Source organism: Cavia porcellus, unplaced genomic scaffold, assembly GCF_034190915.1.
Source record: "Cavia porcellus strain 051 isolate PalLab524CR breed Dunkin Hartley unplaced genomic scaffold, mCavPor4.1 scaffold_6, whole genome shotgun sequence".
NCBI lineage: Eukaryota > Metazoa > Chordata > Mammalia > Rodentia > Caviidae > Cavia > Cavia porcellus.
In genome coordinates, this window is record NW_026947489.1 from 22504134 (window position 1) to 22518569 (window position 14436).

Here is a 14436-nt window from a genome sequence, read left to right on the forward strand (position 1 = left end):
CGGATTATTTCTCTCTTCTCCAGGCATCGGCAGTGTACTGAATTAAACAAGCTGTCTCTAAATCAAAGGGTTATGAGTGTAACTAACAGTTACTTAACAAGTCAAAGTAAAGCCCTTGTCCTCTTCCCAAGTCTTGGGAAGGTAGGTAGATGATCTAATGACTGGATCTAATTCTTTTCCAAGCAAGGTAATCTTCTTTCCTTCTTTTTGATTTCTTTTTAAAGTGCTATAAATGGAACCCAGAGCCTCATACATGCCAGGCAAGCACTCTAACTGGTCCACATCCTCGGCCACAATCTGATAGTTTCAGGAAGTAAGTTTCACCTCAAAATTTCCACTCTAGAGGCAACTACACAATTCACAATTTAAATATTTTAAAAAATTCATAAAAGTTGTCAGTCTGGGTGTACTGGCCCACACCTTTTAATCCCAGCACTCTAGGAGGCTGAGGCAGGAGGACTGGAAATCTGAGCCCAGCCTGGACAATTCAGTGAGACCTTGTCTCCAAGTAAAAACTAAAAAGGGCTAAGAATGTCGCTCAGTGCAAAAGCCCCGGGTTCAATCCTCTGTCAAACGAAACCAACTTGTCAAAATGTGTGGAGGAATATGAGTTCTCTCAAATTATTTTCAGAATTCAATGTGCAAACCCTGTGGCCACAGCCTTCTCGCCCCGTCCGTTTTCCCGACCCGACTACGGGACAGAGCCGCGCCATCACTCACACGTGCGGCTCCCGGAGCGAAGCGCCCGCAGCAGCGGCGGCTTCACCCGGCCCGCGGCTCGGCCCCCCGCGCGCACGCGGAGCAGGGCAGGTCCTCCCGTCCTCATCTTCACGGCAGGCTGCCCTGTCACGAGACCGCCCTTTCCTACGTCTGTCCTTGCTGCTTCCCTGTCGCAGCCGCCTCGCCGTCCTCGATGCCGGGGCTCCCCACGGTGTGGCGCAAACGCGGCCGCCATGTTGAATGTCCAGCCGCCAGCCAATCAGAACTAAGTGGCATCGCTCGGCCCCTCCCTTAATATTACCTCAAGGCTGCTTCACTCATAATAAATTCTGAAAGGCTAAATCGGCACATTAAGTCATCAAAGAGCCAGGCGTGGTGAAGCTCACCTATTATCCTACCACTTGGGAGGCTGAGGCAGGAAAGTCGCCTAAAATTCGAGGCTAGTTTGGGCTACGGTGTGTTAAAGCCAGCCTAAACTGCATAGAGACGGGCTCTCAAAAAAACAAAAACAAAACAATAAAAATCAAGATCAATGAAATAGTCTGTTCCTTTTAAAAGCCTATAGGGGTCGTTTTCTGCTCTGGCTTTTAATTAATAAATCTCACTCTGGTCAACACTGTTTTGGTGGGAACTGCTAACAATGAAGCAAAAACACCAACAGGAACAAATGACCTTTTATTTCATTCACAGATACAAAGGCAACTGTGTGTAAGAACAACCTGATGGACAGTCAAATCGTTGGGAGGAAGTAAGTTCATGATAAATGTCAGGCTAGCTGGTCACAGGTCAGAGAAGATGGGACAGACTGCGACAGCTGACAACAGTGTGACCTGCTTCAATGCCTGTTGGGGCAATCTCTAATTCTTTAGGGTTGTCATAAAAAACTCTTATGTTAAGAGTAATATGTTATTCCTGAGGCTATTTCGCATTAGAAATTATGTTCAGGAAAGAATAACCCTAATAAATGACTGAAATATCCTATGTTGTAAACTTTGCTTGTTACCAACTCAGAGGTGGCTGTGGGGACAAGCATTTGTCCTCTTGAGGAAAAGGCTTTATGTATTTTGGTAGTCTTGGTTTTTGAGTTCATGATGGTTATAACATCCTTCAATCTGGGGGAGATGTTTACCGAAATATTGTTTTCCAAAACACAACAAAACCAAAGTCAACGTAGTGCCACAGACTCTTCCTGTGGGCTGACCCATGCAGAGAGACAGGGAGGTGAAAACTACCTTCCCAAGACATGCATTTGTAACAGGGATGCACCACATGGCTTGTTAGTAATTTAAACCATTTATTGGCCTTAAATATATATCAGTACATTTAAAAATGCTCAATTTTAAAATATTGTGATAAAAGAATACTGAACCAAAACATCAGAGAAAAATGAAGGCTCAGTAGCATGATTCCAATCTACTTTCCTGGATAAACAGATTTTTTTAAAAAAAGTTTATTACTTTATTCAAGATGTTTATAGCTAAGCCATTTTGATGAAGCCTAGAAAATTTGGGTTCATAAAATAAAGGCACAAATGTGGGCAGCAAGAAAAAAGACGCAAGATATGTCGATTTTACTGTCAAGTATAACATAGGTTGACTGTTTTTGTTTTAGCTATTTAAGGCAGGATTCTCTCTCTGTTTCAGCAGATAGATCCTAGTGTCTCAGCAATAAGAAAGTTTCAAGAGTTCAGATATACAGATAAATCAATTTTTAAAAACCCCTCTCAGAATATTCTAAAGGCTTTTGAAGCATTACATAAATTTTTAAATTCCTATCACTCACATTTTAAGAAATAAATCTATACTTTTGTAAGAATCTTAAAATACAAGACAGACTTGAGAGCCATTCTATTCTACCTTTGGGCTCACCCCATGCTTTACTGCAACAGCACAGCCCTGCAGACAGGCAACTTCGAGAGACAGGCAGGCCTGGCCCATTCCCATCCACGGAACCAGCACAGCAAGCCACTGGGCCACTCCGGTGCACTGCTGGGGCTGTCATACCAACAGCATGGCCCAAATCTGTGGTGAAATTAAAAAATACTACCTTCGCCTCCCCCCGCAATTGCTTCAATAGACAAATACAGTGACTTCCCACAATGGAAAAAAGAATGGAGAGAATGAATCACCTGCTCTATCCTGACTTTAATAATGGGTCAGAAATATAAAGGAGCTTCACTTTCAGAGGACAACTGAGTAACTGCTGCTAACCCAACATTTTAACTGTGTTTCCAGGGTGCATGTGTGCTACTGCTGCTAAGAGCACCCCTTCTAAGTGACAAGAACTTGAATTCCACTGTTCTTGTTGCTGAGCAAACAAATACCAAAGCTTATAAGCCAGCAAAACAGTTTCAAAGGCTTCAGAAACAGAGGATTTTGGTGGGGTTTCCACTCTTCCTTAAGTATGAGCAAAATGAAGGCACCAGAAGGTCAATTAAGCCCAAAACACAATTTCACTGTGAAAAGAGGGCGGCAAATGTCCCGCCAGAGTGAGAGGAGTTAACATGGGGCAGTGGGAGGCATCAGACTGAGGCATTGTCGGAGGCTGGTGTTCATTTCCAGCTAGCAAAGAGATTCCGGAAGGGCCGTGAAGGGGTTTTCCTCCACTCTTCTGGGCTGGCAGCAAGTGATCAATTACTTCCCGTAGAACTTTTTGTTGAGCAGGAAGATCAAGAGGTTGACATTTACTTTAGCTCTATCAAACAGCTTCATGACTGCAACACCTTCATACTGTAGCTGCAGCAGGTCCTGTTCAAAAAGAAACACTGACAGTCAAGTCAATGGGCAGGAAAAGAAAGGACACACTGCAGGGAGGTATCCAGGGCTGAGGTGTGCCTTGTGTGCCTTCTCTGAGGTGGGCAAGACCAAAGATGCCAGTCAAAGACCTGCCCCACTCAGGTGCCCACAGACAGGATTGAGCGGGGATAATGGCCACTGATGGGGCATTCTGAGTACCTGGGCACTGGGGTATTTACAATACACCAAACGTGGAAAGAAAAAGAAAGTCTTATCACACATGTTTGTTCGAGCTAAGCCTTTTTATTTCAGGGGCCTGGGCGGTGTAGCTCAGTGCTAGAACAGTTTCCTACCATGCGCAACGCCCTGTGCCACATCCCCAGTACTGCGAAAACATTTTTTTTGGTATCAGTAGTGACATTTCATCAGTTTTTTGGTACTAGGGATTGAACTCATGACCTAGTGCTTGCCAGGCAGGTGCTTGTGCCACTGAGCTAAACCTCCAGCTCCTATTTCACCAGTTTTAATAAATCTGGAAAAATTAAGAATTGTTTCAATTCTTTTATAAATTTTTTTTTTGTCTTTTTCCTTTTTATCGGTACCAGGGATCGAACTCACGACTGCCTGCTTGCAAGGCAGGCGCTTTCTTTTATAAAATTTTAAATACCGAGACAGAGTCTTACAAAGTTGCTTGGGCTGACCTCAAATTTGTGATCTTCCTGCCTCAGCCTCCTGAGTAGCTGAAATTACAGGCTCATTTCAGTTCATAATGAAATATACTAGTCATTAGACTTGATGGCATGGACAGCTATTCCAAGGATAGCTGGATATACTAGGGTAACCATTTTTAATTTCCTATATCTTAATCTGAAGCCCTGTATTGCTTTCACTGTCTTGTCTTGACTGTTTTATTCGAATCTGTTATGTTTGATAGTATTAAGTCTGACAGTATAGGTAACCACTCTGAAGACATTAAGACTCACTGTGATACCCATTCTGGTTTGACAATTATCCCCTTTTGAAGACCTATAATGTCTTCAATGTTTTGTTCTTACTGATTTTGTTCTGTACTGCTATGTTCAATTTTATTGTACTTGATGATATGGGCAAGTCTATGGAAGATAATAAGACATCATGGTAACCATTGTAGATCACCTTGTATTATGGTTTTAAATCATGTAGTATGTTCATTCTTTTGTTTTGAATGATCCCATTTTTTTTCTCTCATTTGGTTTTATGCTTTTCAAAAAAAAAAAAAAAAGAAAGAAAGAAAGAAAAAAGAAATATACTAGTCATTGAAAAATGACACTGGGCATGGTGGTGGATGCCTGTAATCCCAGGATTTGCAAGGCCTCTGAGACAGGAGAACTACTGATTCAAGGTCAACCTAGAATGCATAGTGAGAACCTGTCTCAACCAAAAACTATGCATGTATGCATGTATGTATGTATGTATGTCTTTTTGAGACAGGGTCTCATTATGCAGTTCAGGATGGCCTTAAACTCACTTCGTAGCCCAGGCTGGTCTTGAATTTATGTTTTTTTTTTTTTTTTTTTTTTGTCTTTTTCCTTTTTATCGGTACCGGAGATCGAACTCATGACTGCCTGCTTGCAAGGCAGGAGCTTATGCCGCTGAGCTAAATCCCCAGCCCTGGTCTTGAATTTACAATGATTCTCCTGTGCCTCAGCCTCTCAAGTGCTGGAATTACAGGGGTACTCCACCATGCCTGGCTCCAAAAACTTTTTTAAAAAGAGACAAGGCTCATAATGTTTCAATATCAGTTGTTTTCCGATGGTGTTTGGAGTTGAACCCAAGACCTCCTGCATGCTAACCCTACAATCTACCACTGCACTATCTGCCCACTTCTGTCCTAGATTCTCTCATATGAGCAAGCATTTCTACTTTGAAGGCAAGGAAAGAAGAGGGCTAAACACTATTAGGTATTTACCCCACACTTAGCACTGTGTGCGCATGTTACATGGGTCTTTTCCCATTTTCACAAACATCCCATGAAGTCTAACATCCCAACCATAAGAAGAGCTCCTCTCCCAGGGCTTGGAGACAGTAACTGACAAACCCAGCAGGACAGTGACTATACCTGACCCTGAGGTTCCCCCTCCCACCACCTCCCACCATGCAGAGCAAGGGGAAGAACTGCTGTGGTCTCTGTACTTTAACCCTTCCGGGAGCACCAAGAGAAACCAAGGGTCAGAGGGCCTGAAAGGACCCAAAAGCTGAGTCAGTCATCTTCCGGGAAACCTGGCAGCTCTGGGAAGATGGAGACCATGCAGTGCCCCTGTGCCTGACATGCCACCTCACAGCTGGCAGTCAGGCTACGCAGGATGAAACTGGGCATGAGGGAAAAGCTGACCTGACAGGCTGGCCGGCCTCTCAGCGCCCGGTCTTTTTGGGGAGGTGCTTCAGTCAGCTGTGTGCATTAAAAGGCATTTCATGCTGGCTCCTAGGGTGCTAACAGTGTACTGGTGTCAGAGAAGGAAACGAAGACGACTAAGACAAATTGCCTCTGCTTAAGGAGTTCACAGTTTTATGGCAGGAGGGAAATGAGTCAAGGTATTCTGTAAACAGATGTCTCCAGGCTGCTGCAGCACAGGACACACTGGTGACTATGGCCTGGGTAGGGAGGCTCCAGAGTGGGAATATACTGTGCTTCACTATCCAACAGGGAACCAAGTGGGGTGGGAGGAGGGGAAGGCAGGCATGCACAAAAGCCAAATACACCTAGGCATGGTGGTACATGCTCATAATCCCAGCACTCTAGGAGACTAAAGTGGGAGGAATACAAATTTGTGATCTGTCTGGTCAATTTAGCAATTCAGTCAGATACTGCCTTAAAACAAAAATAAAAAACAAAGGTTAGGGATGGCAACTCAGTACAAAGGCCCTGGATTTCATCTCCTGTACAAAAGGGGGTGGGACAGGGCTGGGGATTTAGCTCAGCGGCATAAGCACCTGCCTTGCAAGCAGGTGGTCGTGAGTTTGATCCCTGGTACCGATAAAAAAGAAAAAGACAAAAAAAACCCCCCAAAAAACAAAAGGGGGTGGGGGAAGAGTCCAAATGCATTGTTACAGTTTGCATCTAGATGTCCCAAGTTTCTTGTGTTCAGAGGTAGGGGCTCTGGGGAGGTGACTAGATCATGGTCTGTGACAGTCATTCCTGATGCCTTTATGGCAGGTGGAGCCTGATGGAGGTGGTGGTCACTGTGGGCATGGCCTGGAAGGATTACCACCTTCCCTCTCTCTGCAATCTCTCTCTTTGCTTCCTGCTGACCAGCCATGAAGTAATGCTCCTCTCTGGTGCCACTCTGCTATGCCACCCTGCTTTGGAGACAGACAACCACAGGCCGAAACGTCTACGAAGTGAGCCAAAATAATAAACCTCTCCTCCTCTAACTTGTGAGTGCTGGGTACTTTGTCCCAGTGACCACAGTGTAATTAAGCCACGCACCTTCATTGAGAGGTACCTGGCCTGTTTGAAAGAGCAGGACAAAGCAAGGCATGGCCCAGAAAGGAATGGCACTGAGGCCAGGGTGTGGCTTCACAGTACAATGGTCATCAAGATGCATAGTGCTGTGACGAGGATGGGGTGGGACTATAAACGTCCATGCACACAAAGCTAAAAGAGTATGTACATTTGCTTGGGAATCCTCTCAGCACACTTTTTGTTTGGTACCAGGAACTGAACTCATGACCTCACACTTACCAGGCAAGCAATTGAACCGCTGAGCTAAATCCCAGCCCATCGGTGTAAAATTTAGGTATTTCAAAATGTGAAACAGGGCTGGGGATTTAGCTCAGCAGCGTAAGTGTCTGCCTGGCAAGTGCAAGGTCATGAGTTCCATCCTTTGTACCAAAACAAACAAACAAACAAAAACAACAACAACAAAAAAGTGTAAAACTTTCACTAAAGAAAAAAAATATAGAAAAAAAAAGTGTAAAACTTAGTTATTAAAAGAAAAAATTAGGAATAAATATGCTACAAAATGCAGGTCATCTCCACCCCCAGTAAAGGCTGAGCACTGAGCCCTTTTGGAGAGGGGGTCTTGCTAATAAGTCTCTAAAGCCCAGTCCCAGGCTGGGCTTGAACTTCTGGTCCTCGTGTCTCAGCCTCCTAGTGTGCTGGGATTACAGGTGTGTGCCACCACATCCAATTCAGACTTTTTTTTAAAGTTCAAATGGAATACAATTTACATATACCTTGTCATAAGTACATACAAACTTTTGGATATATCAAATTAAAATGAGAAAAAAGACTTCAAGCTACTGTGAAAGCTCACAACAGTTTTAGCTAAACAACACTGTACTTACTCCTTTATTCAAGGGCACACAGGCCACATCAGATACCTGGCAAGCCTAGTGGCACTGAGCCTGCTGCACGTGAGAATGGACAGCTTCTCACTCTGGGGCTCTGTCCCCACCTTGAGGAGAATCCACTCCCAGCTCTCCTTGGTGCACACTCACCTGATAATGTAACATAAAGGTCTCCATCTGAACTCCCATGAATTTGGCTTTCACTTCAAAGTCTCCAACTTCTTCTGTTGGACCGATTTCAAAGATAACATTTTTAAACCTGTTGAAACACAACAACACACAGGCATGCTCTATATGTTCTTAGTGATAATCTCGCATACACAGGGAAGGAGGTGAGTGAGTCTTCACAGTGAGAAAGTGCTCAGAGGTACAGGGCCAGAGTCCTGGCGCAGGTGGTTCAGCACAGCATGGCACTGGGACCTCCAGGGACAAGCGGCAACCTGTCCCAAGGATTTGTGCTCCACTCCCCAGAACAACTGACTTGTGAATAAGGGAACAGAGTGTTCCCTGGGTCTAGGAGAAGGAATATGGCAGAGCACGGGTCTGGATGCACAGAAACTAAGGGCAGTGAGAACACAGGACCACCGCGGTTTCTGCAGAGAGGAACTGCTGCAGTATATTCAAAGGGACCAAGTCCAACCAAAGAGAAACTACCATGACTGTATTACTCTGCGACACAGGCCAGGAGGTTTTATGGCATAGCACTTACAAGGATTACATTGCTCCTCAGGCGAACAATGTATACCTCAGATTTCCAGCCCCCAAGCATGAAGTAAATCACCTCCATGAACACAGAAGCATTTAGACATAGAGGATGGGCAGGGGGTTTAGCTCGGCAGCGTAAGCACCTGCCCTACAAGCACAAGGTCATGAGTTCAATCCTTAGTACCCACCCTTCCCCCAAAGACACAGAGGCTGGACAGGACTTACAAGAACCTGTGCCTGAAGCAGGCAGGCTCTCCACACACCAACTCCCAGTCACCTCTCAGGGGTGTCGCTTTATGTGACTGCTAATGAATTTGGCTGGGTGTGTGGTTTGTAAGCCCAAAACAGCAAATAAGAAAAAGGGAAGCAAGCAAGACAGGTGCTTCAACAGCAATGGGAACGAAAGACACAGAGAAGGGGAGAGGTGATATGTAAGACAGATCTGAAGAAGGCGACCTAAAAACCATCAGCAAACAAAAACCAGAAAGACTTAAGGTTCCTGGATGAAAAACTGAGCAGAGAAAATATAAATAACACCGTCCCAACTTTTTAACTAGAAATCTGAAATGTATATTTCAGAGAATTTTTTTTTCTTTTTTGACACAAGGTCTACGTAGTTTGGACTGACCTCAAACTCACGGCGATTCTCCTGCCTCCGCCTCCTGAATGCCAAGATTGCAGGCAGGCGCTACTACTTCTGGAAAGGATTTTTTTTTTTATACTGGGGATCAAACTCATAACCTCACGCTTGCCAGGCAGGTGCTTTGGAATGGGACTTTTGTAACTATTAAAAATAAAATTTATCTAATTCAATGAAAGAAAGAAGTAGTAGAATGACCAATTCATACACGCTTCAGACATTAGTGAAAATGTTTTGTCAATACACATAAATTCAACATTTTTCCAATTTTGGGAAACAGTATTAAGTTAAAAAACTTAAAGCTAGAACAACCATGTGATATACCAGTCCCACTTGCCAGCAGTGTGGAAAGAGTTGCAAGCAAGCCTGAAGGCGAAGTCTGCACACCCAAGTGGGCAGCAGCACAGTTCACAATGGCCAGTAAGTGGGACCCACCCATGTACCCATGAGTAGAGGGACAGGTAAACAAAGTGTGATGCATGTAAGGAGCACAGTCAGCCCTAAAACGGAAGGAAATCCTGTCACATGGACGAACCACAGGGACGCTTACGCTAAGGGTAACAAGGCAGTCACAAAAGACACAGTGACTGAATCTACGCATATGAGGTCAATAAAGTGCTTAAGCTCAGAGACAGAAAAATAGTGGCTGCCAGAGGCTGGTAAGTGAAGGAGGGAGCAGCTATTTATCAGGCCCAGAGTTCTGGGTAATTTACAGGGTTCTGTTACATAGCACAATGAATATGCTATTAATGTATTATAGTGAATTTATGGACTGTATCTTTTCAAATGATTAAGATAACACATCTTTTTTTTTTGGTATCGGGGATCAAACACATGACCTCATATTTGCCAGGCAGACACTTATGCCACTGAGCTAAATCCTCAACCCCAAGATAACAAATATCATGTTATACATTTTTACAATACAGGTCTGTGAGCCCTGCTGGGCACAGGACCTGCAGCAGGCTGCATCAGACCCACAAACCATGGGCAAAGCTAGTGGGTGCGTCCCTGAAAGGAGGGGGAAAGTGAGGCTGCTAGGTCCTGGCCATGGTACAATACAATAAATGCTGCTTGTTACTCTTCTGATTCTGGGTTCAGGTTCTGAAGAAACAGAAGGAATGGCTTTCTGCTTTAAAAAGCAAAAGTTAAGATGGGATGCAGGCAGACAGGGGTGAACATATTCCACAAACAGGAAATGACACAAATGCCCACAAACAAGAAAATATGTTCTCGCTTATAACATGTGTACAGGCCTGATTCTGTACATAGGAGTAAACATGAAATACAAGGCGGCCAGCAGAAAACAGAAAGGAAGGAAGGATGTGAGGACTGCGAAACGTTCTTAAAAAGCAAAGTGACCAAGGAGATGCTCACTGATTCACTTGCAGGTCTTCAATTTCCAGAAGCACTCCTTTCTCATGCAATCTTGCTGCCGTGTATTTCAGAGAAATCTTTTTGCTTTTCTTTCCTTTCATTTCCCGAGGCTTTTTGGAGACTCTGTAAGAAATCACAGGACACCACTTACTTTAAGTAACTGTCTGCTATGATTCTGTGTTTATGATGTCAGTCATTTCTAAATCCATTCTGAAACAGTGAACAAGTTATTTCTAAATCCATTCTGAAACAGTGAACCAACATCAACATCAGTGGGATCAATCTTTGCAAAAAGGGAAAACTACACTGTTTCTACCTTTAGTTTATGCTACATTTCTGAGCCATTGTCAGACCTGAACAAGCACTGCACCTCGAGGGCCAGTGAGGCAAGGGTGTTAATCCACCTGCCTCATCCATAAAAGTCTCTTCAAGTCCATAGTTTAAGAGTTTAAATCAGCACAGCAATTATAGAGGGAGTCAGGAAAAGAAACAGACACTGGGTGGCTACTGGGCTAACCAAATGAGAAACAGTAAGAACAGTTATTCGGGGAATAGTAGAAGGAAGTGAAATCGGGCATTTTAACACCCCAGGGGAGGGTTTCAAGAGATGATTGGAGAAATGCTGGCCAGGAGTGTAAATGGGAACAATCTTCATAGAAGGTGACTGGAGCTATCAAAATTACAGCTGCATAATCAATTTCTAGGAATTTGTTTTAAAAAAAAAAACCCTATAATTTACAAATGTGTAATCTGTAAAAGAATTTTTTAGAATGACTGGAGTACATTCATTAAATGAAGAGGTGATTAGTATATAAACAGTTTTATCTGTCTATAAAGTGTAGTATTATACAGCTATTAAAAAGAAATGAGGGGGGCTGGGGATTTAGCTCAGCGGCATAAGCACCTGCCTTGCAAGCAGGCGGTCATGAGTTCAATCCCTGGGACCGATAAAAATGAAAAAGACAAAAAAAAAAAAAAAAAGAAATGAGGACCTAGCAATGTCTGCTTAGAAGCCCTAAAAAAGGACTCGGGCAATGAGTGCGCCTTGTTGCTACATATTGGTTTCTAAATATTATTCATTACTAAATGGATCCAGAGATGCTTAAAGAAATAGTTCAAGGGGCTGGGGATTTAGCTCGCGGCATAAGCACCTGCCTTGCAAGCAGGCGGTCGTGAGTTCGATCCCTGGTACCGGTAAAAAGAAAAAAGGAAAAAAAAAAAAAAAAGTGTAAGAAATAGTTCAGTTCAGGTCCAGGGAGGGTGAACTGGAAGTTGAACCTGAAACATCTTTATCAGAAGTCAAGAAGCATACAGAAAATGACTGGACATGTTGAAGGTTCATGGGCCAGCTCCACGGCGGGGCTAGGTGGCTTGGTTCCCTCTTCAGTCTCAGCCCTACTTCACTGCAAGGACTCTTCCAGGAAGGGAGAGAAAAAGAGTATGAGCCCCAGAGGAGGGAAGCAGAGGCAGAGATGCATTAAAAGCTGCTGGGTCCAGGTGAAGGGTATATGGGTGTTTACTGCTCTATTCATTTAGGTTGTTTTTTAACCCAGAGGTGCTTTACTGGGCTGCATGTCCAGTCATTTTTGTTTTTTGAGACAGGGTCTTGCTAAACTGCCCAGGTAGAACTTGAACTTGCAATCCTCCTGCCTTAGCTTTCCTAAATGCTGAGATTATAGATGTGCAGCACTGTGCCAGGCCTTAAATAGATGTGGAGTGAATAATAAACTAACCTTAATAAACAGTACCCACATTTGACATCTCAGCGCTGAGGTGCCAGTCCCCTCCCTCTAGACAGCCATGCTGCTGATCTGCAACCAGTACCCAGGAGCCTTCGTCAGACTCTCCTCAGGGTCCGTGAGCCTGGCCCCAAGGGCCACGCACCCTTACACTATTCCTTAGAGTTCGTGTAGAGGTTCTAGCAGGAAGCACAGCTACTCACACACCCTTGACTGAGGCATGGTCCTCTAATGGGGAAGACTGTCCTCTTCGACTAAGTGCACAGCTTCAGGAGGGAGGCACGGGGAGTGGTGAGGGAGGACAGGGACAGTTACCCAGCCAGCCAGGGCAGCCAAGTCAACCCTAGTGATCAACAAGAGTGACACATGCCGCAGCCCAATCACCCTCACATCCTCTTACAATATCCTTAGGGGTTTTTGAAGCATGGCTAGCTTTTAGGACCGTAAGATGATCTACTTCCAAGAAGGTATTTGAAACCTGACATACAATGAATGGAACCGGTGATTATACAAACTATTAGGAACAAAACAGGGAAATAATGCAACGAAGAGATCTAGAGTGTTTTAGGTGAGAATTTTCAAAGTCACTTCAGTTGCTTTTCGTCCCCCACTTTCTTCTCCCCACTCTCTTTTCTTCAATTGATTAAAAAAAAAAAATACTCACTTGCCCTTGCTGGCTAAGTTATCCAAGCAGGTTTTGATGTAGCTTTTATAGTAATCTACCTGCTCCCCATAAAAGGTGGCCTTAGAGTTCAGAGCAGCAAAGGTCTGCTGCAATTTCACCAATTCAGCTTTTCTCCTCTGTCGGTATCTCCGCTGATTCCGGATATCCTGTGGCATAATTATTTAAAAAAGTAATGATAGGTACCATGTGCTGCTGGGTCATTGTTAACACTAGAACCCACCAACGCTTAACACCGCCTTGAACATGACCACGTATCTTTTTTGTATATGTTTAATGGAGTCTCACTATGTACTTTAGGTTGGTCTTAAACTTGTAGCAGTCCTCCTGCCTCAGCCTAAGTGCTGAGATTAAAGACTTGTGCCACGATATCTGGTCTGTGACCATGCATCTTTAACAGGCAGCAATCTGGGATCATAAATTAGGAAATTCAGATCTCATTCCATTTGTATCTTCTACAAATGGGAAAACAGTACTTTCAGAGTTCATCTTTAGAATTTAAAATGCAAAGTAGGTTTAGAATTCTTAAATTGCCAGGGGAGTGAGAAAAAGAATTAGAATGCGATTACCAAATTCTTGGGTATACATGACATCATCTTAGTGTATACAAGACAGTGCTTAAAATTCTCAGCTGACATTGAAGCCCCTCACTTGAAATAATTCACACAAATCAAGGCTCTGATGATCAGCTTTGCATTTCATAGTAAATGTGAAAAAGATCTGAAGAAAAATCCCCCAAATCCCCTTGAGATGGTCTCTTTAATGTAGTACAGGCTGGCCTTGAACTTGCCATGTAGCCCTGGTTTCAAATTCAGTCTTTCTGCCTCAGTCTTCCAATTGCTGGGATGGCAGGAGTGTGCCAACATGCCCAGCTTCCAGATTTTTTTATTTATTTTTGGACAGTCTCTCTAAATTGCCCAGACTGCTTTCAAATTTGTGAACCTCCTGTCTCAGGCTGCTGAGGAGCTGAGATTACAGGTGTGAAGCCATCATGCCTGACAATGAAGTATTCTTTATGGGCAAAGATAAAATTTCAACACAGGAAAGGTTAGTTAGGGTTTTGTCCCTATACATTTAGGCCGTGGAGTGAGTGACCTCAGGGTGGAAAGAGTCAGCAACAGCTTTAAATAAGGCTGGGCCATCCCTGTCCCCAAAGCAATACCCTAGCAATGTCGTTGATCAGTTCTTGGTATCTATTCTTTGGGTCCACGGTCCCCAGCTCTGTTAGCTTCTTTAAACCTGTCTGGATCTTCTCCTTCTTCTCCTGGAGAGAGAGGCTGTTGTCTTCCTTCACAGACGTGGACTTCTTCATCTTGTCAGGAGTTTTGGCATCCCGGATGGCACGTCTCTGCATGGCCCGCTGGTGATCTGCTTCCTGCAGATGAGAGCAACAAAAGTTGTTGGCAAGCTCGTCACTCACCCCAAGCTCTGATGCCCACAGCATTGCTACAGCTGGGCTCACTCAGTTCTTCATTTCTCCAGTTCTTCCCTGAAAACAGGGGAACAAAT

At 44.0% G+C, this 14436-nt stretch overlaps 1 protein-coding gene across 1 annotated transcript in view; it reads right to left on the minus strand.

The window, feature by feature from the left end:
* Positions 1-1382: 1382 nt before the first annotated feature.
* Positions 1383-14436, minus strand: part of Iqgap1 (IQ motif containing GTPase activating protein 1) — a 92882-nt gene continuing 79828 nt past the window's right edge. Inside the window, exons 34-38 of the mRNA XM_003475752.5 lie at positions 14090-14302; positions 12910-13076; positions 10507-10629; positions 7935-8043; positions 1383-3467 (exon numbers count right to left, since the gene is read on the minus strand). Coding sequence (XP_003475800.3) covers positions 3354-3467; positions 7935-8043; positions 10507-10629; positions 12910-13076; positions 14090-14302 — 726 coding nt within the window. The 3' untranslated portion in view covers positions 1383-3353. The remainder of the gene's footprint in view (positions 3468-7934; positions 8044-10506; positions 10630-12909; positions 13077-14089; positions 14303-14436) is intronic.